The sequence below is a fragment of the Anser cygnoides genome, chromosome 14 (genome assembly GCF_040182565.1).
Source record: "Anser cygnoides isolate HZ-2024a breed goose chromosome 14, Taihu_goose_T2T_genome, whole genome shotgun sequence".
Classification (NCBI taxonomy): Eukaryota; Metazoa; Chordata; class Aves; order Anseriformes; family Anatidae; genus Anser; species Anser cygnoides.
In genome coordinates, this window is record NC_089886.1 from 14,667,657 (window position 1) to 14,692,479 (window position 24,823).

At 49.1% G+C, this 24,823-nt stretch overlaps 1 protein-coding gene and 1 long non-coding RNA gene across 5 annotated transcripts in view; both read right to left on the reverse strand.

Annotated features, from left to right (window-relative positions):
• Nucleotides 1–24,823, reverse strand: part of KCNIP1 (potassium voltage-gated channel interacting protein 1) — a 375,943-nt gene that overhangs the window by 240,231 nt on the left and 110,889 nt on the right. Inside the window, exon 1 of one of the 3 annotated variants that reach the window (XM_066977093.1) lies at nt 492–1,143. The exons of 1 other annotated variant lie outside the window; for it this stretch is intronic. In XM_066977093.1, coding sequence (XP_066833194.1) covers nt 492–552 — 61 coding nt within the window. In that variant the 5' untranslated portion in view covers nt 553–1,143. Of the gene's footprint in view, nt 1–491; nt 1,144–24,823 lie in introns of those variants that run through there. One more of the 3 variants, XM_013178399.3, reaches the window with a different exon arrangement.
• Nucleotides 11,461–23,609, reverse strand: LOC106034334 (uncharacterized). Of its 2 annotated transcripts, none has more exons than XR_001205933.3 (3): nt 18,750–23,609; nt 18,077–18,266; nt 11,461–13,726 (listed from the first exon to the last, which is right to left on the reverse strand). It is a non-coding gene; the product is annotated as an uncharacterized lncRNA (long non-coding RNA). The 2 variants fall into 2 exon arrangements; XR_010824898.1 differs by lacking the exon at nt 11,461–13,726 and adding an exon at nt 14,279–17,113.

Below are 24,823 nucleotides of genomic sequence, written 5' to 3' on the forward strand. Positions count from 1 at the left end.
ATCTTCATAAAACACACATCATTAGCACTGCACACTTGGTGTTGGATTACTGAATATACAACATTGCCTCTAACAATACTTTCGCAGAAAGAAACCACAAGGTAGTGGGAAGGATTTGCCGTGCGGCTACATGTTATTCCCTCCTCAGTGGATTTACAAAGCCTGGGATTTGGGAATAAACAGGTCTCTTCTGCAAGTGCTCTGCATATGGAGCCACTGAGTTTCTCCTCCTTGTACATGCCTGGGTGAAGAATTACAGATTTCAGATGGTTTTCACCTCCAAAGCCCCTCCACAGCAATATCCTCATACCCACTCATTTCCTCCACCACCTCACATCCCACTTGCCTCTCCTCTGCAAATTACACCTCACATAAACACTGCTGGGCTACTTGCAAGTGGCACATGTTCATTTCCTTCTCCCTTCCCAATATACATTTTTCTCCTAGCAAATATACAGAAGAGGCAAGAAAAGCAAAACCGGAGGTCTTACCTTTTGATGGTCTTCTTTGTTTTGTTTGTAGAGAGGAGAACGTACCCATTACAGCACCCATCGCAAGAGCTACTCGTGAGTTTTTGGGGAGGATTTATTTTGGCTGGGGTTTTTCCGATTCTTCTCACTCCCCCCTCTCCCACTGCCAGCGAACAAAATCTATGTGAAATGCCCACCAGAACAAAACAAAACAGAGGAAGTCAAGAGAAGAAAGAAAAGAAGAAAGGAGGAGGGAAAAAGCAAAGCACTGCAGCTCGGCGTTCAGCAAGCGTTAAGCTTTGAGGGCTTTTTTTTTTTTTTTTTTTTTTTTTAAGTCAACACACATGCACTGACTCACAGCCGGCTGCACTGTTATTATTCAAAACAGCTCCCCATCAAAATTTAAATGCTAGGTAGATTCCCTCAGACCAGAGCTGGCAGCAGATGCATCAAAATATTTACTGGAGCACAGCCACATAAACACACAGGCTAATTCTTCCTCCCGTTCCCTTATGGCTCCAACCAGCAGCCTGGAGGTCTACGGGGAGAGCGTCGATGCATCTCTTCCAGCGAATGCTAAAGCGGAGTCCTGGAGACATGGTGAGGGGCGCGGGGGGAGCCAGGGCTTTGGGCTCAGCACCAATTCTGAATGAATGGGACCCTTCCGCGCGGGAAGCGCCGGCGAGCCAGCCGTCAAAGCCCCAGCTGCCCGGGCTGCGTGCTCTGCTAATTAAGAGTCTGACAGAAAGGTAGGAGCTGGCGATCTCTAACGATGGTCTCCAGAGCTAGAGTCGAGGATTAAAAAAATAAAGAGCTACGTGGGAAAACGGATAGAGCCTTCCTCCACTATCCCTTCGCTTCACACACTTTCTCGCACACCAGAGGCACGCACAATGTTGTCAATAACTTATTTCCCTGCGAAGTACAGACACATCCCTTTCAGGGATTTTAAAGCAGTGAACTGATGAAACAAAGCCCTGCAAACAACTGGTGGCTCAGAGGAGGTTGGACAATTCCCTGGGTTTTATTCAGTTGGTATTTGAACGCACCTGTTATACACCTCATTATGTTTTCTCAGACGGTGGGGACAGGAGGGGCTTGGGTAGGGAAGGAGTTAAAGGCAGCGAGGCAGCTGTCAGAACCAGAATTAATTTGCTCGTTGCTCACGGTGAGTTCGATTAAGGCAGCATCTGTGTATTTGTCTGAAGAACCTCGTTCCCACACCAGAGACCAAAGCACCTCTCTCAACAGGTTTCCTCTAACTTTAGAGGACAATTTTATCAAATTCATCCTCCAGAGCCCCAAAACCAGAAGCTGCAAAGCTCCACTCTCCCCGGAGCGAAGCCTCGCGCTGCCTCCTGCTCTCACACGGCCAGCAACGCTCTCCTGGCATGCACGGGTGCATTTACCTCCCTTGTGCATACCAGCAAATAGCTTTCATGTAGTTTCCACTTGCAAAAGACTACAGCATTGCACAGGATGCATTTTGTTTCCCTGTTTTACAACTCAGTGTACAGCAATCGGACTTCTTCTGAGGATCCATCTCGCTTGGATGCCCAAAACCGAAACCCAGCAGCTTTGTAGCAAAGCGCCTTGGTCACCACAGGGCAGGGTGGCCTGGATGGGGCTATGTCCCCGCCAGGGCTCCCCCAGGCTGACCGCCTTCCCTGGCCCCTTGGGCTGGGGGCCTCGGGCTGCCGTCACCTCCCCAGGGCGCCCAGCGCCTCCGTGGGACTAGGCTGCTTTTTATCTAAACGCACACATCACCTAGTTCATTCATGGTTTGTGTTTACGCAATGAACTATTTGAAGGGCTGCAGGACACGTGGAAAACCTCCGTTCTTGGGGTTCCTGCAGGCAGGCAAGGCTGGAGGCTGACTGGAGGCGGCCGACATGGGGGAACCCCCAGGGGCATGGCTGCCACTCGAGTTACGAGGAGATAATGCAGCAAAACCACCTGGAAAGTGGCTTCAGGAGTTGGATCCCACTGGATCCCAGCCACGCAGAGGGAGCTTGGACTGGGAGCGACAGATCTGGCTGCCCATATGGTGAGACACCTAGGAAAAAGTAATTTTGGAAGATAAAATTGCAGCCCTGATGCTGTGCTGTTGTTTACTTGAAGCAGCATGGTATATGGAGGCGGAGGGCAAGTATGGATATTCACTTTTCTTTGAGACTTGAGAGAAAAAGAAAAAAAAAGATTTGTCTTGGCTAGAAACCAATATTGACAGATCCCTATGAAATCATGGGAATAAACCACTACATGCATTTCTGGTTGTATGACTAAAATATGCAAGAACAGGGACAAAAGGAGAGACCGTATCTGTGTCTGGGCAAGCGAGTGGAGTCCCAGACCACGAGTTCACAAGCTGCTGTTTTCTCTCTCACAGCCAAAAATCAGGATCCCTGGGAAACAGAAGCATCATAAACACTAATGAATCAGTGTATGTGACACAGCAAGCAGGAATTTTCTTCTCCAAAGGTGACCATCCAGATTTATCAACCTAGGAGATAACACGTGCTCGAGATGCAGTAAATGCTGATGGCCACCCCTACCGGGAGCTGAATGTCTTCCACGGTGTTTCCCTACAGGTCAGAGGACAACTGAGCTCCACCTGGGGTGCTGAAATGCCCGGTTCTGGCTGCGCGGGTTGCTTCGCCAGCGTCATAAGAGCTGCTATCGTAGGATCAAAAGCAGCTTGGGGGAAGGAGATAACGCACTGCACCGAGCCTGGCTGCACCCCGGGTGTTTGTTTCCAGTGCTCGAAGTCAGGAGCCAGGCTCCAGAGCTCCGCCGTCAGTGCAGGCTGACACCTAAGGCTGCAGGGGTTTTGGCTCTCTCCTGGCCCAATCTGCCTGCAATCTTCCAGCAGCTGCCTGCACAGCTGGATGCACATTGACTTCGTGCTTTACGTCTGCCTAAACCCACCCACGGTTCCCCAGGACAGCCTCCCAGAGGGCCGGGGCCCAACCCCAGTGGACAGGCGCTGGGCCAGCTGAGGACGTGGCCATACACATTGTGCCAAACCCAAACCAAGGCCCACGGGACACTGCTAATTGTCACCACTGGCTGCCAGCAATTAAACCCCATTCCCTCACTGTACCATTGCTGCATACCGCACAGTACCGTTCAGCAGCTCCCATACAGGTACGCGTAGCACCTCCCCGCAGGGAGCGGCACGGCACTGCTGCAGCTCGGCCCCACAGGAACTGGGGCAGGATGGAGCTGGGCCACACCTGTGGTAGACCTGTCCTGGCTATGCATCTCTGGTGTTTCTGCGGTATGTGTAGCAGTGAAGATGGAGAGGGTGGGGTTCTTCCACCAGGCAGAAATTTGGACCAGGATCAACCACCTTCTCTAAGCACGGTACCAGGGCCACATCCTTTGGCTTATCAACTGCTTTTTCTGAAATACCCAGGTTTTAAACCCCCTGTCATCAGTGAAATGTGTTCTGATGGTTTTCTTTTTTTTCTTTTTTTTTTCTTTTGGTCTCCCAAAGGACAGCACTGTGCATTTGTCTAACAGCAATGCAAAATCAGCAAAGTGCCTGTTTAGGGCAAGCCCTTGTCCTTCATTCTGCAGCTCTTCACTTGGAGTGGTCTGCTTTAAGTAAGTTCTGCTTTAAAAAGCCTAAAAAAGATGGACATTACTAATTCCTTTTCCCTTCTGGGTATTTTAGGTATGAGAACTAAGCAGCGCTGACTGGAGTTGCTTTCTATATAAAATTTCAGGAATTTCACCTCTCATATCCCAGTAACTAGAACTTGTCCCAGGGAAACGTTTAACATCTAACCAATGAAGAGTACTTCAGCTAAAGCAGAGGGCATTTTCTGCCTGCCTGGGCAGCTCCATTTGGCTTTAGGCTATCCACAGCCAGAGCCCTTTGGGCGAGCAGCAGAGAACATGCGAGGAGCAGCCAGGGAGCCGGGCTGCCGCACGAACTCTGGTACAGAAACGCCAGGACTCCTGCTTTCAGTGGTGCCCACTGAGCTGAGCTTGGACACATGTTCACAGTTTGGACCCCCTGACACAAGCCCAGTTTCCCCTCTGGCCCAAAACCTCCTCCAGGCACGGGTCTCCAGCAGCACAGGCGCTCCTGTGGGTTCCTCCACAAGGCTGGGCAGCTGGGGGGAGCAGGAGATGGGAATCGTGCATCGATCGGCTGGGCAGCCGTCTGGCAGCCCCCTTGCAGATGCTGCCCGCGCACCGCGAGAACTGCCCGGGGGCTTTTGCCCTCTCCTCCAGCTCTCTCTGGTTTTTAAAACATGAGACGTGGAGAACTGGCTATCTGGGAGGAAAAAAAAAATCAAAAGCAAGAGGAAAAATGTTCCTTTCCTAAGAGGATGAAATGAGAGTTTCTGTTGCTTAGCAAATTTTTAACCAGTTGCTGCCCTCGGCTTTCTGTGCCAGCACATCCTCTGCCGAGCGCGCCGCCTGACCCCAAGCCCAGGGCTCCCCAGACCAGAACCCAGGGCAATTCGGACATGGCCCAGAGGTGCAAATGCTGAGCATCTCTCTGAACTTCACTGGACCCTGGAGAGGAGGAAGAAACCACCGCCACTGGGACCACGTGCACAGAGCGTGGGATGCTGACAGCCCCCATAACGCAGCCCCCCCGAGGGATGCCTTAGGGCTCGGAGGAGCAGGAGAAGGGGGAGTGTACCACATCTGCTACAGTGGTGGTCTTTCTTTTCCTTATCTTTATTTCTCTGCAATTATTAAAAATACTTCCTTGATTAGACTGCTAAGGCTTCAATTCCACTAACCAGAACGTATAAAGTGTGTGTTAACGAGAAATACATATCACTAGCTGCCTGAAGTTGTCCCAGCTTGAAGCAGAAAGACAGAGAGCTAAGAGACGTTCTTCCACCAAACCCAGCCATCCCAAAGACCAAGAGGGGAACCTGGGAGCAGTGTGGGATGAGCTGCTCTGCCCCTGGGAAACCAGCTCAATCACAGACAGACCAAGATGGGGTCATTTTTTGCTGGTCTATACTTGTAAAATGTATTTGGAGACCTCTGGGGATCTTTCACTTGCCTTTTTGTCAATGTAAGGATGTACTGGGTCTTCCTACTCTAGATTTTCAGTAGGAATTTACCATGCATGTTGTTGGATTTTTTTTTCTCCCCCAAACCTATTTTTTATTTCTTTAAAAAAATGTTTCTTCCAGACCAGCAGCAATGCAAGACGAGTCTAAATTCACCCTCTTCTCCTCCACTCATGAGCCATTATAATAAACGGGGATGTTTTCAAAGAACTCATTTTGCTCTCTGTAAGGACAAGGCAGCAGAACAGCTATTAAAAGATTCATTACTGCACCTCCACAGGCCCAAAGCAAATTCTCCTGCTAGTTAGTTTTGCCAGATCTCAAAAGGTAGAGGTCCTCCCTTTCATTTTGATGGAAATGTATTTTTTACGACATGAAAGCCAGTGAATGATAATGCCAAGAAATCAGATGGAATAGGTGAGGCTTGAAGCTTGGGGATCATCTAGATTTCCATGTAAATACGGCACTGACAATAGTAACTGAAGTGTTAGAAAGCCACCTGCTTTCCAGACTAGAGCAAATAAGCTATGCAAAACCAAATTTTTTTTAAAAAATAAAAATGCTACTGTCACCTAATGCCACCGAACGGAGAACACAAAGCGGGGCACCGAGGCTGGAGCAATCGGGGCTGCTCCTCTTCGTTAGCGCCCTGAGAAGGAAAGCAGAGAGCGGGGCTGGCATTTTGCCCCCTGCTGCTCGGAGCAAGCAGCCAAGCCCTTCCCGAAACGCAGAGGGCAGGCGCCCCTGCTCTGCCCCCGTCCCGCTCCCGGAGAGCACCGGGCGAGCTGGGGGCTGCAGGAGCACAACCAGGCCCGCGTGTGTGCTCCAGGAGCAGCAGAACAAACGACGGAGGTGCTGTTCTGCCTAGGTGAGGCAGCACAGGAGGGCTGGAAATAAAACTCCATTATTGTCTGCTGGTTCGTCTCGGGTTTAGTAATGAAACGGAGCAGGACTCCGCAGAGCACACCTACTGCTTGCCCTAAGGACGTCACCCTGGCAAACAGAGAGCTGGGGAAGGGAATGCTTCACGTTCCCAGGGACAACTTCAACGAAACGCGAGGCAGATACCGTTTGGTACCTCTGGCTGGATTATTTCTTCTGTAAACAGGGAGAGAATATCCCCAGTACAACATGAACCAGCGTGAAGGAGCGAAAAGCTGGGGGGCAGCGGGGAGCGAGGGGAGCGTGGGGCAGGGCCCTGCCAGCAGGCAGTGGTGCTGAGCCCTGCGGGGGTGGCCACCACACCTCAGCTGCTGGGAGGGTTTCACAGAAGCACCCACCGGGAGGGGAGGAAGGCCCGGGGTCAGGCCCGGCACAGGGCTGTGGAGCCGGAGGAGGCCGGGGGAGGCGCTCTGGGGCCGAACTGCGGCCTTCTGTTCGCACGCTGCCCTTACCATAATGCCTGAGGATGGAGCAGCTCACATCTCAGTGATGAAAACCATCCGTTACCCCATGAAATCTGTTTGAACACCGTGCCAAGTGAAGCCTTGCCTTTCAATATTATGAAATCCGCACAGGAGAAACTGCAGTGCTGCCTGCGGGAGGAAGGCCCGGGGGTCACGGCGGGAGGCTGAGCCCCAGGGCGCCGCACCAAGAAGAGCAGGGTGCTGATGTAAGCCTGCCGTGTCACGGCACCTCTCACAAGGACAACGAGGGCTTCTGAAGGGAATTTTGGTGGTTGGCAGTGACAGAAAATCCCCCCAGTTTTTCCCTCTGCAGGAGGGAGGCCAAGGCACAGTGCTGGAGCTGCAGCCTGCCGCGTCCCTCCCAGGCCGATCAAGATGGGCCAACATGAGGGGCCCACGATAACGCAGCCACCAGGCAGCATCGTGCCACCGTCCCCGCGTGGCACTGGCAGCAGTGACAGTGACCAAACGCTGCTGCTGCTGCTAGAAACTCTGCAACACCGAGCGGCCAGCACCCGCTGCCAGGTGCACGCACAGAACCAGAGCTCACACAGCCCTTTTCCTGTAACATATAAGCGCTTTCATCACATTGGCAGCCTCTGAATGTTGTTCACAGATGCATACGTTGTGACCAAAGCGGAACCGTGGCCCAGCCATGTATGTGGTGACAAGGACACCTCTCCAGCAGCTGGGACAGACAACGCCGGTGCTGGGCACGTGCATGCTCCATCATCCCTGTGCACCCAGCATCGTCCCCACGCTCTGCAAACGTACAAAATAAGCAGGCTGAGTGACAGACGGGAACTCAAGGCTGTTTTGTTCCCAGGAGCATTAAAGAGAATATGTCAAAACCGTATAAAGAATGTGAACAATAAATGTCAATCTGGGTTAACAGCCAGTTTCGTTTCTTTCTCAGGATAATGGTCCAAGAGGCCTAGTTGAAAGAAAAAAAGCAAATTTTAATTATTCTGTATTTCCACGGATGACTGATAAATTGCCTCCAAACAATTCTACAGTCAACGAGTTTGCTTTAGGGAGGAGAAGAGGGAAGAGCAAACATTCAGATGATCTCAGATCTCTCCTTTCCATTTGCTTTAGAGCACTTCAAGGAAACGTGCCAAACTACCCACATGTAATTCAGGTCACTGAATTCCATAATACCACCGTGGAACTAACGGCGATAGCTAACCATCTATTTCTGTTTCACATTTCACTTCTCACCACAGAGTCTTGTAAAAGAGAGCAAGGGCAGCCATCAGACACCCCCAGGTAAGTTCAGCTTGTGTCGAGTTAAATCACGTCAGTGGAGAACCAGCTCAATAAGGCGGCCGTCGCTTTGTGCACCCGCACCGCCTGGCACCGAACGGGCAGGGATGCACAGCGGGCATGGGGGCTCCCTGGTGACCTTGGGCTCACCCAAAGTCACAACTTGTCATTTTCTCATCATTAACAACAACACGCTTTAACCAAGAGGACACAAAACATTCGCCGCATCGTTTCATGATTTTAGAAGCACGGCTTCCTTAATGAAGATTCAGGATTTCATGTTCTGTGTTGCAATCTTCCCTGCTAGAAAAAAACAATAGGACTATTCCCATGAAGTGTTTGCTGTTTGAAGCCGGATAAAACAACCCATTAAAATGGAGATTAGCTTGGCAAATGTCATTAAGATAAGGTGAGCAGCAACACCTCCCAAACTCACAGCATCCTGTGCACCAAACGGCCAGGTTTACGCCTTGGTTCCTTTTCCATCCTCTTAAGTACACATCTTCTGATGCTCCCTCCACCTGTACAAGCTGCTTGCAGGAAAACGAGTTTCTCTTTGATATAAAGATGCCCCTCAGTACACGAGCATCAGTCTAGCAGATCGCCTGGGAATATTTTGATTCACTGCTAACACGTATTGAACTGCACGAGTTTGGTGCAAGATGGAGCAGGCTCTGATGTGCACTGGGCATAAACGGGTTTTGAAGCTGGGATCTGGCATCTGCCGAATAGGCAGCTAATGGCAGATTGTGTCCTACACCCTGCTACAGCTCCAGCAAACCCCCAACGAAAGCAAGGTTAGTAACAAATTTCAGATGCGAGCAGGGCAGTGGTTTACCAGCATCTATGCAAGCAATCATGGGGAATCACATCGTCCCTATGGAAACCTCAAGGTCTGTGACATGCACAGTGATTACTGCCAGCAGTTAATACACTGAAGTCATTTACCAAATTAAAATGAAGCCTAAATTGCACCAGAAGGATCAGACTCCAGCTTACATATACAAGTAAATGTAAAATTTACAAGTAAATGTAAATAAAGCAGGATTGGGGGTGACTGAGAATGCAGTCTAATAGTGGGGGGTCTTTAGACTGAAACCTCCTTACCACGGGACCCAGGGGCAAAACAGGGTTCAAACAGTGGTGTTCAGATGGAAAAAATGGTTATTTCATATAGTTCCCAAATAGTTAAAATCACTGATATTTTTCACTTACAGTAAATGTGTCCAGGATTGATGAAATCCTGAAATCACGACGGAAGCCAAACCCTGCGGTCTCCAGCAGCAGCAGCGTTCGCAGCGCTCCCTGAGGACCGGGGATGCTGGCTGACCTCCGACGCTGCTCAGGCCACCCACTGCCACTGCTCTCCTGCGGGAGCAGGGACAACACCTGCCCAGGGAAGGGTTCAGGCCCACTCCTATGGAACAGCAACTTCATGCTCCCTACTTCATGTTCCCACAGCCAGTGCACAGTAAGGGAGCAGCCGACCTTCCTCTGCCAAAGGGAAAGCGCAGCCTGGTTGGGAAACAGCCTTTAGAAACGCAGCTAGTTTTCATGTGCATGCTGGTGCATCATCACGTGGAACTACAATGCAAAATTATGATGTGAAAAATATACAGTTAAGGTACTCCAACTATCACGACAAGTTAGGAGGTCTCGGCATTTTGCAGTTCTCCCCTGCTTTGGGGGAGTAACAGCAGTGTCCCCGTAATGGGTTTCTCCACACAGTACCGATGTGTATTGCCATCTATAACTCCATCTGAACTTCATTTAAGCAAGAGAACTAAGGTTGCAGCAGATGAAGAATGCTTCCAATAAAGGGACGCACGCCGGTCCTGTAGTGCTGGCTGCTGGACTGAGTTATTGTTATTACAAGTCTGTAACAACTTGCGTCTTGAAAGCTGAAGTGCTTCCCAAATCACACCATCAGTGATAGCTGCATTCAAATTCTGTCCAATACAGCAATCAAGATACTCTCTGGTCTCATTAACTAATTAAAACTATTCCAGTTCAAGAGGTACCAGTAGCAGGGTGGACACAGCACCGAGTCCCGCTGTTGGCAGCACACTGGTGCACGCGATAACCCTGACTAAAGCCAACGGACCCAAATTCAGCTTCAGGCCAGAGGGGATTTTATTTTTATTTTGCCAGTGGGTTTCGCATGTGAAGGAAACTGGAAGGTTATTTTTGCTGTTTTTCTCCCTCTGACAGTGTCCGGAGCATGCTTCTGCAGCTCAGAGCAGCCCATGAGGTTCACCCAGACTGGAGGAGTGCAATTCGCGCACAAAATCAGGCTATTTGTTATGGGGGGCTCCCTACACAAAGGATCGCAGCCTGCACACCCCCCAGGAGCGGGTACTCGTCTTTAAACAAACCAAGCATCCAGAGCAGCAAACACATTATCAGCCTTTTATCGTCTGACCTGATTTGTGTTCTTGCAAATAAGCCCATGTTTGGTTTCTGTGCTGGACAAGGGATAAGTGAGGAACTTTCCTCCAGATCCCCTTTTCAGCAAAATGCCTGCTGCCCATCTGTGCGGGGTGGGAGCGTGGATTACAAACCTGGCCAACTATGGCCTTGGCAACTTGCTGCTGGAGCTGATGAACGATTTCTTGTCAGAAGCAGGACACTAAATTTCGGGCAGCCCTTGGTTTTCTTTCCAGGTCCCCTCAGCATGGCTTCTGCAGAAGACTTATTCTTTGTTTCTGATTAGATTCTTGCCAATGGAGTGACAGCAAAAAAATTAAAATCCATCTGATAGCAAACAAATCTTCAGCAATCCTCTTTTTCAGCTGTGAAGATTGTCATCAAGATTTCAATCATCTAGGGTAAAAAGCACCTGGCATAAAGCAGCCCCCAGACATGGACAATCTGAGCATGGTCCCAGCTCTGCGGGGTCCTCAGGGGAGCCAAGGCCCCAACCACTGCCTCCTAACCCTTGCAGACTTCATCCTCGGGGAGCCCCCAGAGCACAGCACCCTGACAGTGACCATGCATGACCAGGGAGAGAGGTGGGCACCATTGGCTTCAGGTGCAATATGCAAACCCGGACGAGCACGGCACGGTGTTGTGGATGAGGATACCATTCTCCCATCGACTTCCAGACTACAGGACCATTTAAAAAACTGAAATAGACACTGTCTTCTCTTTGATAAGTCCAGATGTCAAAGTCTAACACTTGCCTGCCTTCCACATGTAAAGATCAAAAAAAATCTAAATTCACCTAACAGCACTTAGGAAAAAAAAAAAAAAAGGAATATAGTTCTGCCGCTTCTGATGTTAGAGGAGTCCCTGGCTTCATCGCTGCAAGATCCAGCAGCCCAAACCACTCAAATAAAGTCATTCTTTGTTCCTGCTCAGGATATCAGAGCGCTCCAGGAACATAAATCGGAGGCTTACCCGGCCACTTACAATAAAACACCTACCAGGATGCGCTGACCTTTCCTGTCCTTCCAATACGGGGCTGACAATCTAAACAAAGAAATGTCATGTAATAACCAGGAATTATTTCTAATGACATGGGAAGGGAAGGAGGAAAAAAAAAATATTTCTGGTGCACCAGGACTGGCCCTTTTCTACCAGAATAAATTTTGGGGGAATTCGCAATGACGTTTTCATAAACCACTGAAATTTGAACAAATGCTACACAAAAGTCAAGCATAATATATATATGTATATTTGCCACAAATTTTCAACATACACTCAAAACGTGCATTTGTGGGCAACAAAACAAGCTCTTAGTTCTCCTTGCTGCACATGAAGCTGAAGACTTGGATTCCAATCTGAAATTTAGATTACGCTTTGCCAAATACCCGACAGACACAAATACAAGGGTAACCGTTGTTCTAGAAACTGGACGTAGAAAAATGCATGTATAGGCACAGCTGCAGGCAGACCCCAGCTACCAGAGTACTTGCACAAGTGCTCCTGTCACCAGATCCCAAACACACAGATCCATTTCCATGGCTGCACATCCACGGTGCTGTAGGCACAGTCAGTTCCTGGCCCCAAACACCTGAAGGAGCTGTCTGTGCTGTGAAGGTGAGTTAAAAGTTTAACCTTTCTCCACACCGGGAACAGGACGACGTACAGATCCTAACCACAGCTCTTCAGCACTAAGCTGCTTCCCCTTCCTTTCTTATGAGACCATCAGCAGCACCCTGCGTCCCTTTCCCTCCTGTGCCACCTCCTGCTCAGCTCTGCCCAGGGCCACAGGAGCCAGCCTGTGCTCCTGCCCACGGTGCTGATTTCAAATCCTCCTGCATGGTATTTGGGCACTTGGGTGCTTCTATCAAACCAGAGCTCCCCCAGATTCCTCCCGGAGCCCGGGGCTGGTGCTGGCATCCTCAGCTGGAGATAAGAGCCGAGCCCAAAGGGACTTTTCTGCTCATCTCCACTTTGCACGGCAGCTCCGCAGCGTGGAGCTTATAAAGCTACAACGTGATGCATTTTATAGCGCAAGGAAAAAATAAAAATGAGTAATGAAAAGCATTCCTCATAACTTCATTTCTTTTCATGCTGGCGAACACGCAAACCTTCCCGTCTGCAGCCCCGCGCTAGTTAGAGGAGCGATGTGCCATCCATCTGAAACGCTGGGACTCGTGTTCTGCTTGTTATATAGCCATTCAGAAGCAATTTCTCCAGTGTTTCTTGATTACAAATATTTGTGAAAATTGTTTTTCATACCTTCCTGTCACAGGCAAAATAGCTGTGCCTAGCATTTAAATTATGGCATTCGGCAACCTTGCTTATGCTAATTGACACTAAATATATTAACAAGGTGTGGATTAGCATAACATAAGTATTTACAGGTGAAAATGGCTTGTCCAGACAGAATCAAGAGGCATCACCAGCAGCACAAGTGTTTGAAATTATGCCATCAGTAAACCCAAGCCAACAGCAATAGCTTCCAGACAGGGACGTCACATGTAAGATGTGCTGAGCCACGCTATGCAGTCACCTGAAAAGGGGCGTGCTGCCTTAGTGATGGGCAGAAAATCTCTCCTTTGGATCAAGTTACTGAAATTCAGGGGCAGTGAGGGCAGAGACTTTAACTACAGATGAGAAAACTATTTTACACAAAGAGCTCATATGCTCTTTGTTGTGGAGTATAAGACAGAGTGCTTATACTGACTGAAACAAAAACCAGCAGAGAAGTATTAAAAATACTTTTTTTTTTTTTTTTTAATGAAATGATTTGATCCTTTGGCCCACTTGAGGTTGATGAAGCATCACTTGATGTGAATTTGGAGGTACTGGGGATGCAGCTGTCTCTTCTGGATGCTGTTATCCTGGTTCTGGCAGGAATCACAGGCTCATCACTTTCTGGCTCATCCTGGGTGAGCTTCATGTCCTCAAGCATTTTCTCCCCTCCTCCTGGAAGATTTCTATCCTGCTGGCTTCTGTCCTCCACCTTGCCAGGTGAGTACCAAGGCTGAGAATTCATCAAATCCTTAGAAGCGGCTGCTGCTTGTGTCAATGAATTGCTTCTTGAAGCCCTGCTGAATTTTTTAGCGACCTCTTGTTCCTTTTGTACCTGAAAAATTGCAAGTTATTTAACTTCATCTGCAATCTTTTCTTACCCCAGCTTTCCTTTGCACTGTTTTCCTACATTGTGCTCAGCTTTGTTCTTTGGTCCTCTGATCCTTCTTTTGTAATTACACCTGATGCCTCCACTCACCCGAACCTCTGTGAAGCTGTTACTGGAGTCTGAATCTTCACGATGGTTCAAAAAAACTGCAGAGATTAGTGAGCTATCCTTTTAAATGTGTGGTTACCTATAACTCAAAGGTACAGAGCAATTCTGGGTAGAAACCTGAACAGATTCTGTACTGAACTGCATTTATCCCTGCCATGGTAATTGCAATTCCATCAGCCTGGTACTTTCAAAGAGAGTTCTTGGCCAGTGCTTCTGGAGCCAAGAGAATAAGGATTTACTGACAAGCACCTCTAAAACAGACAAACTAAAGAACTGTTGGGGTAAAAATAAATAAAAGCATTTTTCAACTATTAGTATAGATACAAAAGAGATAGCAACTTCATTTTAGATCTAATGGATGTTAAGAAAATGCCTCTTAGAACCCTCCATTCTATTTGAACTGATGTCTTTATTGAAGAAGTGAGATGTGGGTATCTGGAGCCAACTGATTTGAGAGAGCAAGTATTTGAGAATGGTTTCCCCAGCACCTGATGGACTCTGCTCCCCTGGGGCCCCTTGGCTGTGCGCAGCCCTGGGCTCCTGCACGCCTCACCTGGGCATCCTGAGCACCGAGGTGTCCCAGGGCTTCTTTTCGAATTCCCGTGGTCAAACACCATTACCTCTACTTCAAATTCAATTCTAAAGGACACCTAAAATCCCCTTTAATTTCCATGCCTGAAACAGAGCTTTATTAGCCTGCCAGGGATTACAACCAGGAGCTCAAGTTAACACAACTCACCAGCTGCTAATGTATTTACACAGCGTGACTCAAACATTAGTTTGTGGTGTAGCAACTCGCACACAAGCTAAATTAATTCCGTACTAATTAATACAAGTGGGGATGGCTCAGGTTAACTCTGCAATGAAAACATAGCCCACAGGACAATTTACACGGACGTGCTTCAGGAAAGGAGATGAGCAAAACCCTCCTTTTTGGGTAGAGGAGTGGGACTTCTCCTCCCGGGGAGGAGATGTTCTGACCCTGCAGTCCCGACTGCACCCATAATCAAATCTTTACTGTCATTTTGTATTTAATGGTGGTGACGCCAAACGATTCGAAGAGCTATTTTTGTTGTAATATTTTCTAATTGTTTCCCTCAGGAGGTGGAAAGACTTAAACTAGATCTTGTATCACGGCTCCATCTCTACTTTGAGGAAGATAAAAAGCAACTTCAGATGTAGCGCAATTATTCCCTGCAATTAACACTTCCCTTTTATTATTTTGCCACTAATGCCATTTTCCTCCAATTTAGTTAAGTGCTGCAGCCCACGTTTATTCCACCACTGGTGAGCTATCGAGCAAACCAGTAAAGCAGACCAACAGAACTTTTATTTCCTGTAGTATTAAAGCTTATTAGCGATTTAATTGCAAAATATCCAAACTTGTTGATTATGAGCTGACAACTGCTGTAGGCGTGGGGATGCTGGAATGAACATATCAAGGAGGGTAGGACCGCTCCGGCAGGTGGGCTGGGAGCTCTGCTCCCCTGGTCTGCAAGCTGCCACCTGTGTTTTCTGCAGCTTGGCTTTGAATGCAGCAGTGGGGTTACTTCTCCCGGCACGTACCCAGACCAAGCTGACATCAACAAGTAGCTGACAGACAGGACCTCGCATTCCTCACCGCACACGCACAAAGCCTGCCGCGTCTGCAAAAACTAAACAATCTTGGGTCACCCGTCACAAAGTAAAACACTTCATCTCACCGCTTTTATGGGGCCGTTTATGCACAGTCCCTGTGCTCTGGCAGCCCGGGGGCATGGAAGGGAGACAACAGGAGGCTGCTGCCCGCGGCCAGTGCAGACAAACCCCGGTGCTGCCAGCACATGGGTGGCAGGCGGGCAGGAGGCCAGGACCTCCCCAGCCACCTGGTCCTGCGCCTGCAGGATCAGACACCTCGTGCGCGGCAGCCTCCTCGTCCTGCACTTCGAGCCGACATGCCACAAAGCCACCATTTGCCGGGGGGCTTCGTACTACAATCCAGCTGAAAACTCTTTAAAAACAGATATTAAGACCTTCACAAAAAAAAAGAATAATATTTATTTAAGACTTTGCAGAAGCAGAGGATTAAATAAGCTGCTGGTGGCGCAGTGCAGCTCTGGCATTTTATCCACCTCAGCAGCAAGGCAGGCTGTGCGTACACCCAGCTGAGGCTGAACTTACCCCTTCAGCAAACACTCAGACCTACAGCAAGTTTCTTCTCCCCGAACAACTGTGTTGCTGACAGGCAGTTTTCAGGACTTGTGAAATAGAAGGGGGAAGCAAACTGCAAAGCCAACGAGGTCTGACTGACACCACCACCTTCTACAACCTATCTGGTCTCAAAGGGCAGAGGACGTTTTGCCTCAGCAGAGGAACCCTGAAATCCACAATTCTGGTAGCCAGAAAAGGTGGACGATCCAAATCTGACCATGTATTTGTGTTACAGCCCTTGGACAATACAACTGGCTTGAGCAGAGGACGAGAACCCAGAAGGGCAGCACTCCGGTGAGGCACACCGCTGCTACACCCCTGCTCCAGGGCTCTTCTGAATCAGGTGTGTTTGCAAATAAACACAGTTTGGGAACTACACTACTCCAGCCCAGCTCCTTTGGTGTGCTGCTGCTAACATCCTATTAACACACATCCTTGCACGGTTGGCTTCTTTTATTTCGGGACCTGAGGCCACGCTGCTGCGAGGTGCAGCAGTGCTGCGCACAGTTTGTACTTTCCTCCAGGAACAGTGCCAAGGGTCAGGACTATACAGAATCAGGAAGATTTCTCTCAAATATCATTCAATAGAGGATCAAAACACACAAGAACCAGCAGCACAATATCACCAGCTTCAGCATCGCAGGCACCTGGGTTTGGTACAATAACCCAGTGTGAAAGCTCCGCAGGAAAACCCACGCTATTCACCCCCCATACCGTGCGTGCAAATTCATCTCTGCTTAACCATCCCCGTCCTCGTGACAGAGATCTTCAGGCGAGCCGCCCAGCGCTTTGCACAATGCTTCAGGAGGGCAGCAGCAGGGCAGCAGCACCTCCAGCCTCCCGCAGCACCGCTCCCCATGCTCAGACGGCTCTGGGGCTCAGGTGCTGCCCGGGGCTCAGAGCACTGCACTGATGGAGCTGCTCCTCTGCAGGGGGAAATGTCAGCTCGAGACTGCACGGCAGAATGTCAATTTGGTTTTAGTTCCGTGGAAGGCGACTGTGGCTTTTTAGAAGTTCATTTGATATCAAAACAGCCTAGAAAGAGCAAATGTAATTAAAATCTTCCAGGAATGCTGTGGTTGATTAGAAGTTTAATCACCAGCAGCCACTGAAGGGAAAGGCAAATACCCGCTCCGTGCAGTCAGGAAAGCAGCTCGGCAGTGCCCAGCACCTGCAGCCAGTGCCAGACGCGGTCACGTCTGGATGCGGGCAGGTTACCTCGTGCTGCTGCGAACACACGGAGATTTCACCCTCTGCCCACGTACACCACGGGGCACAAGGACTGGGACGTACCTAACTTCGACTGTCTATTTACTTATTTCCACTGAATTAATCTCCAAACTTCAGTAACCAGAACACAAACTACATGAGTAGCACATGAAGGAAGCAGAGAAAGGTCAGAATCATGTCGGATTTAATCATCCGATTGCCATGAAAATACAGGTTTTAATTTTTTCCTGATTTTTGCATGAGCTTCCAGAGTGTAAGCCCTACCTTGCAGTACCTGAGAGTCACACGGGATAACCCAGGTTCTCAGTTGGCTTTATACAATGAGTGACTAACGAAGTCTGAATGATAAAAACAACAACAAAATTTAAACATTTATACCTGTGTGTGAAACACAAAGTTTCACAATTGACGATTTCAGTATTGCCATATTCTTTTAAAAGAGATTTTCTTTTAAATTGCTGCTTATACACATTTTAAAAATCCAGATTAATTGCCTTTTTTTTTTTTTTTTCCTTTCCTTTATCAGAAGCCTCTATTTTGCAATTAGCAGGTTTGGTTAAAGTATTTCAGGACAGCATGATCACAGTCCCACGTTCATGGTAAGGTTTATCAGCTGTTTCCCACATAAGCTTGCATGTATCAGATCAGAAAAGTTTCACGAGCACTTCACTGAACACAAGTTAAAAAACTGTGGGAAAAGTAACCTTAAAACAGACCAGAAACAAATCTGAATTTTGATGGACACCAGCAGCAAACAACAATACCCACCAGGTCCTTGTGGGGCAGTGTTAGGTATCCGCAATGCTGTTGATCCTCACGTTAATAAAGCGAATCGATGCCTCAATACGCACGGCTATCCTGTAACGATTACTGGCAGCGCGCACTAACACATGCTCTGGTATTGACTCCAGGTCGAGCAAAAGGAAGTTTGTTATCGTGACGATGGGGAAAGGAAGAACTGGAAATAAGAAAAACCACTTAATAGTTTAAGGACAAAGAACGGGGCCATTCTGAGCACAGCACCTGTAAGCAACATCCCCTACGACTCGTGGGCAGTACCTACTGCCAGCCTGCAGTCGTCGGCTGTGTCACGGCACTACTGCATGTATGTGTCCAGAGAACATCAGCTTAGTCTGAATTTGCCACTCAGCTGTGGAGGTGAGGGAGACCTTTGCCGTAAACCCCAAAGCCAGAACCCCACACCCTTCTGCCGAGCCACGGATCGGTGCGGATTCGGAGAGGGGAAATGCCGCAAACCCAAGCGAGCGCCTGCCTTCGCCGTGCTGCTGACCCCGGCGCTGGGACAGGCCGGGGCCCTCCGTAGGGGAAGTAATGCCCAGTGCAGACAGGGATATTGCAGGCACAGAGCCCCACACGACAATGGTTTTTCCATGGCCACAAATGCAGATAAAGAGGATTTGCTCTGCAGCGAGACACCCACCAGCAGCATTTCTGCCCCCAGGCTTTCTCCTCCCTGTCAGCGTCAGGTGTGGCAGGCTTCCTGCAGAAGCGCTCCCTTGCTCTTTGCTTTTTCTAAAATTAGTCACCTCTTAGCACATGCTCTGCTCATTTGAGTAACGATCATCGATACCTTTTGAATTTCTCTCTTCATTGGTGTTGCAATGGCTTCCAATTTAGTGCCTAACACAACTTCCCCATCAGCGGTGAACTTGCAGGATGTCTGCAGTGGATTCTGGTGACTCCCCGCCAGAAACCTTCCCCAGCCCCAGGCAATGCCTTCAGGATCCTTCTGCCAGCCATCAGTCCTCGTGGGGGTAGTCCTAGTCAAACAACTGGGGCTTGTTTTTTATAATGGAAAACTCAATGAGAAAGTATCAAATGAGTTATTAAAATCTAAATATATCACGAGCTGCGTTCTCTTAATCCACTGAAGCAATTACAGCAATAATTAAGTGAAAGTAAATTGGTCAGGACCATTTATAGATACGTACTCCAAATAGAGCACGGGGGAGCTGTTAAAGCAGATACCTGAAGAGAAGAAATATTTTAAAAAATGCAGTGCAATCCAGCTACACCACTTCGATGGCAATCAGACAGTCAGCCTTGCCAGACTAACCATCATTTCAAATGAAGAAGTAAGAGGGAGGCAAGTGAGCGTGTGTCCGGGCAGCCCCACAGCTCTGCTCACAGCTGGCCCGGGGGGTTCCTGTGATGCTGTGCCTGATGTCCAAGCAGCGCAGCATGGGGAGCCTTAAGGAGCTCGTGCTGGCTCCTCATGACTGGGTATCCATACTTCTTCAACACCGCTAAACCTTTACAAGACTTTCCCAAAATGCGGGGAATCCCAGACCATGAGGTGGAAACACCGAAGGAGCCCTCGAGCAAGGCTCCCAGCCTGAAGGCACTGCGAAGGAAACCCCCTTGTGCCAAACAGGTTGGCTCGGGGCACTGACTTCAACTCCCTCACCTCCTGCACTGCCCCGCTGTGCAACAAGCCCTTAAGAAGTTATTTTACAACTCCCAGCTTTTTCTTCAGCACTTAAAGCCCATCCTGCTCTAACCCGGCCTGCTGTCACCCCCAGCCAGCACTTTGGGAAGACCCCAGAAGCAGCGAGTGCTGATCACCAGACGGTATCAGAAGGGGAGCAGCACGCAGGCTGCCGAGATACACCACCGAGTTCTGATTTCACCTCACCTTCCCCGGGAGCTGCTCTGAGCTGCTGGAACACAGCAGCACGCATCCTGCAGTGGTGTGAGCACAAGCATCAGACCGCAGGGAAGACTTCAGCCTGCATTACTCACTCTAGGGCCTGACTTGGGCGCAATCCAGGCTTCTATTATTTACTACTGACATATGCTTAGTTGAAATCTTTTTTTTTTTTTTATCATTTCTGCCTGATTCATAATGAGTCTAACAAGAATATTAAATATGAACCATTAAATTTATTTTGACTTGACTAGCTTGTCTCAATAATTAAGAATTCTATTTAGATTAATACAAGGAAATCTCCTGACATATATTGCCTTGCAGCACTGGAAAGATTAGGGGAAATGACTGCGTGAGAAGGCTTCTCTTTGAAGTACGGTGTTTGGGTAGAGACAGCTCGAGCAATGCCTGCCAGGCAAGCTTCATGTTCCGCTGCTCAGATATGCATCAAGACCAGGAGGCTGCAGTACCAAAGACACTCGGAGTTCAAGCGCCCGTAACGTGACAGCACGGCCCTGGTGCTGCCCCTCGCCTGCGCCTCTGCTCCCGCGTAGGCAGCCGTGTCCCCCCACAGGCCAGCCCAGATGCTCTCATGGATGGAAGGAAGCAAACTTCAGGTAGGAATCCCTCAGTAAGGAGCTCTCCACCTCTAACAACCAGCTCGGATACTGGCAGGACACTCAGCTGCCCGTGAGAAGCTCGGTGTGTCCATAGAAACACAGAAGTGAAGCGGAGAGAATTTTTGTCCCAAAAGAATCATTTCAAAACCCTGTTGGAAATTTTAATTTTAAATCAAGAATGAAAAACACCCTCTGGGCCAAGCGGCGATTTTTCTGAATCCAGCTTCAGGAGAAGAGCTCCGTGAGGTTCTTCACGATGTTTAAACTGGCTGCAGAATACAAACGGTTCACAGGTCTGGTTCTAAACCCACTTAATGTTATATTTTTTTCCCAGTAAATTAAACATTTCTTACTGTACTGTGGACATTAACTTCTGTTGTAAGGCTCCAAGCATCTCATACCTAATTTACTCCCAAGTCACGCAGGACCTTTCAGCCGATGTCACAGGACACGTGTTACCTTCCTGCAAATCAGTTCTACCTACACAGGTGAGATGCGACCACTCTGGGTGTGGACATCTAAACCACAAGGAAGCTGTGTAGCAACTCGTCCTTTCTTTATTTTCTAGCAAATTTCTCCCCATCTCCAAACAGACTCACGATCTCACCTCATTCGAATGAATTACTACCCACCGTAACACAAACAAACAAAAGAACCCAGTAAACACGGTCCTCTTACACACGCACACTATTTGACATCCACATCCTTGCAGTACAACTTGCAGGATCTCACTGAAGTCCATTTTGCTCTTTTTTTTTCCATATCTTTTTTTCTACAGTCTTTTGAATTGCTGATTCACCCTCAAATAACTTTCTCTCTGGTGTTCCCCATCTAAATTTCTCCCCAGACCTCACCTGCTGTGTTCTTCCACTCTCTTGCCATTGCCTTCCCTCCTCCTGCAGACATCTCAGCACGGACTTGTCCCAGTGCTAGATTTTTATCTCTTTCTTTCTTTGCACAAAAACCATCCTGTCCCTCAAAACTCATTCATTCTGGAGCAAGAAAGCATTTTGTACCTTGACATATTCTCTTCCTCGCTTTGATCGGTATCTGCTACCTTATTTTCCCCATGCATCTCACCTACACGCTCCGTCTCTGCTCTTTGCTTTGCAGCACCGGCAGGCAGCTGCTGGTGAGCCGGGGCTGCGGGAGAGGCCTGCAGGAACCCGGCACGAGTCCTTGCACCCACAGAAGACCCCGGTGTGGCAGTGGGAGCTGCCAGCCCTGGCTTCCCAGGTCCTTCTCCAGCCAGAGGAGGACTGGGTTCTTCACCAGGGGGTGAGCGACCCCACAGCCCCTGCCCGGTCTCTGAAGCGAGGATCTCCTCGACTCCCTGGCTTCCTTCCCTTTCCCAGTACCAGCAGCACACTCAGTTAACCTTGCACGAATCCCTTGCTGGACTAAATCATGGGATCGAAGTCAGTAATAAAAATTATCCTCAGCAATGCTCACGTGAAATCTTATCGAGAAAATTAATCTGTGCACCAAAAGCATCGACTGAAGACTTTAAGGAATCCATCACAGCAGAGCACCACGTATGGCCCCTGAGCAGCTGGGGGCTGAGCCCCCCGCCGCAGCTCTTACAGCCCCAGCGTGTCCAAAGCCCCAGGACCACCACTGCCTGCAGGGACCCTGCAGCCGGGTCACCGGAGATCAGCTCCTACAGCCTTCCAACGCGCCTTTCCCCTTCGCTTCCCTGCTCTGCTCCCTCAGCCTGGGGTTTCTTAAACGTCAATTAAAATGCTGATTTTCAGTTGCACAGATGGAGCGTCTTCTGTGTCTGTGTGTTTTAGCAGTTTTTAATCTGAAGCAGAAAGAGGCTGGCGCTCTCAAGTTGTTTACAAGACATCGCTGTTTTTACACTGCTCCAGGGATAAAAGTATTGAACCCAAAGCTCGTATAAAACCCAACAGCCACTGAAGAAGTGCACCACAAAAGCTTCAGAAAACATCGGGAAGTGGGAGCGTGCTGCACACAGGTGCCTTTCAAAAGCACACACCTCACTGCTGAAATCCTGCGTGAGGCAGAGGCTTAGAAAATTATCAATATTTCTTTCCCCAAACCATTACGCGGTTGAAAATCAAAATATTAACATGGGAAAACTCTTCTCCCTAAGCCAGGCTCAAGGCATGTGAATCGACCTCAAAGAGCTGTTTCATGTTCCAGGCAGGCAGCGGGGGGAGCCGAGCACGTCCCCTTCTCTCCGGTCTCACTCTCCTCTAATTAAACTCCTCAGATGTGCTCGGAGATGGCGCTGGGCTCCTGCACCGCAGCAGGCTCTCTGTGGCTCTGGGGTATTTACATTATTATTCCAAAGCAGCGTTCTCAAATGGTAGTTTTCGGATGACTTTTCCCATTTCTTACAGAGACTTTCAGTCTCCCCAGAAATAAAAAAATTTCCATGGAAACGCACCCCCCTGAGATGCATGTGACTTGCTTGGGAGCTGGTGTGCACCGCGCTTGGCTGCCGTCGCCCTTCTCTGCAGAGCAGAACCAGTCATCGCTGCTTCTTTCCTCCCATCGTTTATGTTCCTAATTAATTTGGACTAATTATACAATGGGGCCAGCTCATTCTCTTTCCTTCCATAGCCATCATACTTAAAACAACAGCTAATGGAAAAAAAACCCCACAACCTAAGACATGTTTCTTATAAACGTTTTCTCTCGTTTGTTTTTTAAGGTCTGCAGTTGAGGTTTTACACTGCCTGCCTCGCAGAGCTGATTTACTCCTTTCTTTCTGCTCTACGGCCGGGAGATGACAGGATGCGTGCTCTGGGGATGCAAACCCTCCCCTGCCTGCGCTGCGCTCTGCCCGCTGCAGGACGGACTCGCGCGCTGGCCGTGAAACCTCGCTCCTCGTGGCTACTGCTCAGATGCGGGAGGTCTTGAAAGGCCAGGGAAAAGCAAGTGGGAGGAGAGACAGGAATTAAGAGAGAAGAAAAGAGAAACAGGGAATAGCTCCTACCCAGAAGACCCCGTTGTTGCAAGAAGCCACAGCTGCTCTCCCACACGACCTCCAGCCCTCCTTGACCAGAGCCCCGCTGGCAGGACGGAGCCACGCCTGCTGCAGTCAGACCGCTCCCTTCTCTGCGGTTTGGGTTTTGTTTCCAATACCAACACATTTAACTGGGAAGGGAAAAAAAGCCCAAAGGCCTTCCTCCATTCCACCATCTTTCTGGTCCATTTAAAGAGGATGTTGAATATCCAGAAGTTTTTATGTTTTTCTTATGATGGTTTCCTCACCTGTTGAAAAGCTGTAGGAGACGGGCTGCAGTAATGGAGGGGTCATAATCTTAATTTAAGGGGGAAAAAAACCAAACAAACTGATTTTATTCTTCCTTTATATCATAAGTAAAAGTTGTATAGTTCGGTGAAGTGTTACGATCACAGAAGTGCAAATTTACCAATATAGGGATTCTTAAAAAAATACAGCAATTGTTTTCAAGCCATTAGTCATTACTACACAGAGGAATTAGGCACGTCAGGTGCCTGATGTGAAAATAGTTCTGCAACGTTTTTTAGATCTACCTATCACATTTGAAAGCTGAAAACTATCCAGATGCTCTGAGGAATTTTTTATTTTTATTTTTTTTAAAGTTTTTTAAAGGCAGGGGCACATCTCTAGTAGTCTCCATGGTTGCAAACGCCTGCTGCTCCCAGCCGGAGCAGCAATCTTGCTGCAGGAGGGGACTCACCGGTGGTCACCTCAGGACCCCTCTGTGGGTTCCTGCCCTTTGCCTCCCCCAGCACCACCAGGAGGCTCGGCCAGCCTCCACAAGGGACAGCTGAGGGGACAGCTGAGCCTGACTTTGCCCACTTCTTCCTCAGGCCCTGCCACAGCAGCGTTTGTCCTCGCTCACACGTGATGGGTTGCTGCGCGCATCCGTGCTGGCAGGGAGCTGCTGCTCCCAGTCTCCCTGCCGGAGGCTATGGCACAGCCTCTGCGGAGGCCCGGGCTCGCCACTTCTCCCCCAGCACCGCCAGCCTCAGAACTGCCAGTCGGGCTGCCACTCACCCCCAGCAGGCCGCAGAGGCACCGCGATGGGGGCGCACAAAGGCGCAGTCACCGCGTCGCACCGCCACCATGCGCTGCTGTGGTCTCGACTCTGTGTGCTGTAGGACACGGGGAGGCTGCCCATTCTCCTGAGTGCTGAGGGTGCCAGTTAGGGTCAAAAAAAGACAAGAGGCGAATGTGTACACTGCTGTGCAGTACAGAAGACAGCGAGT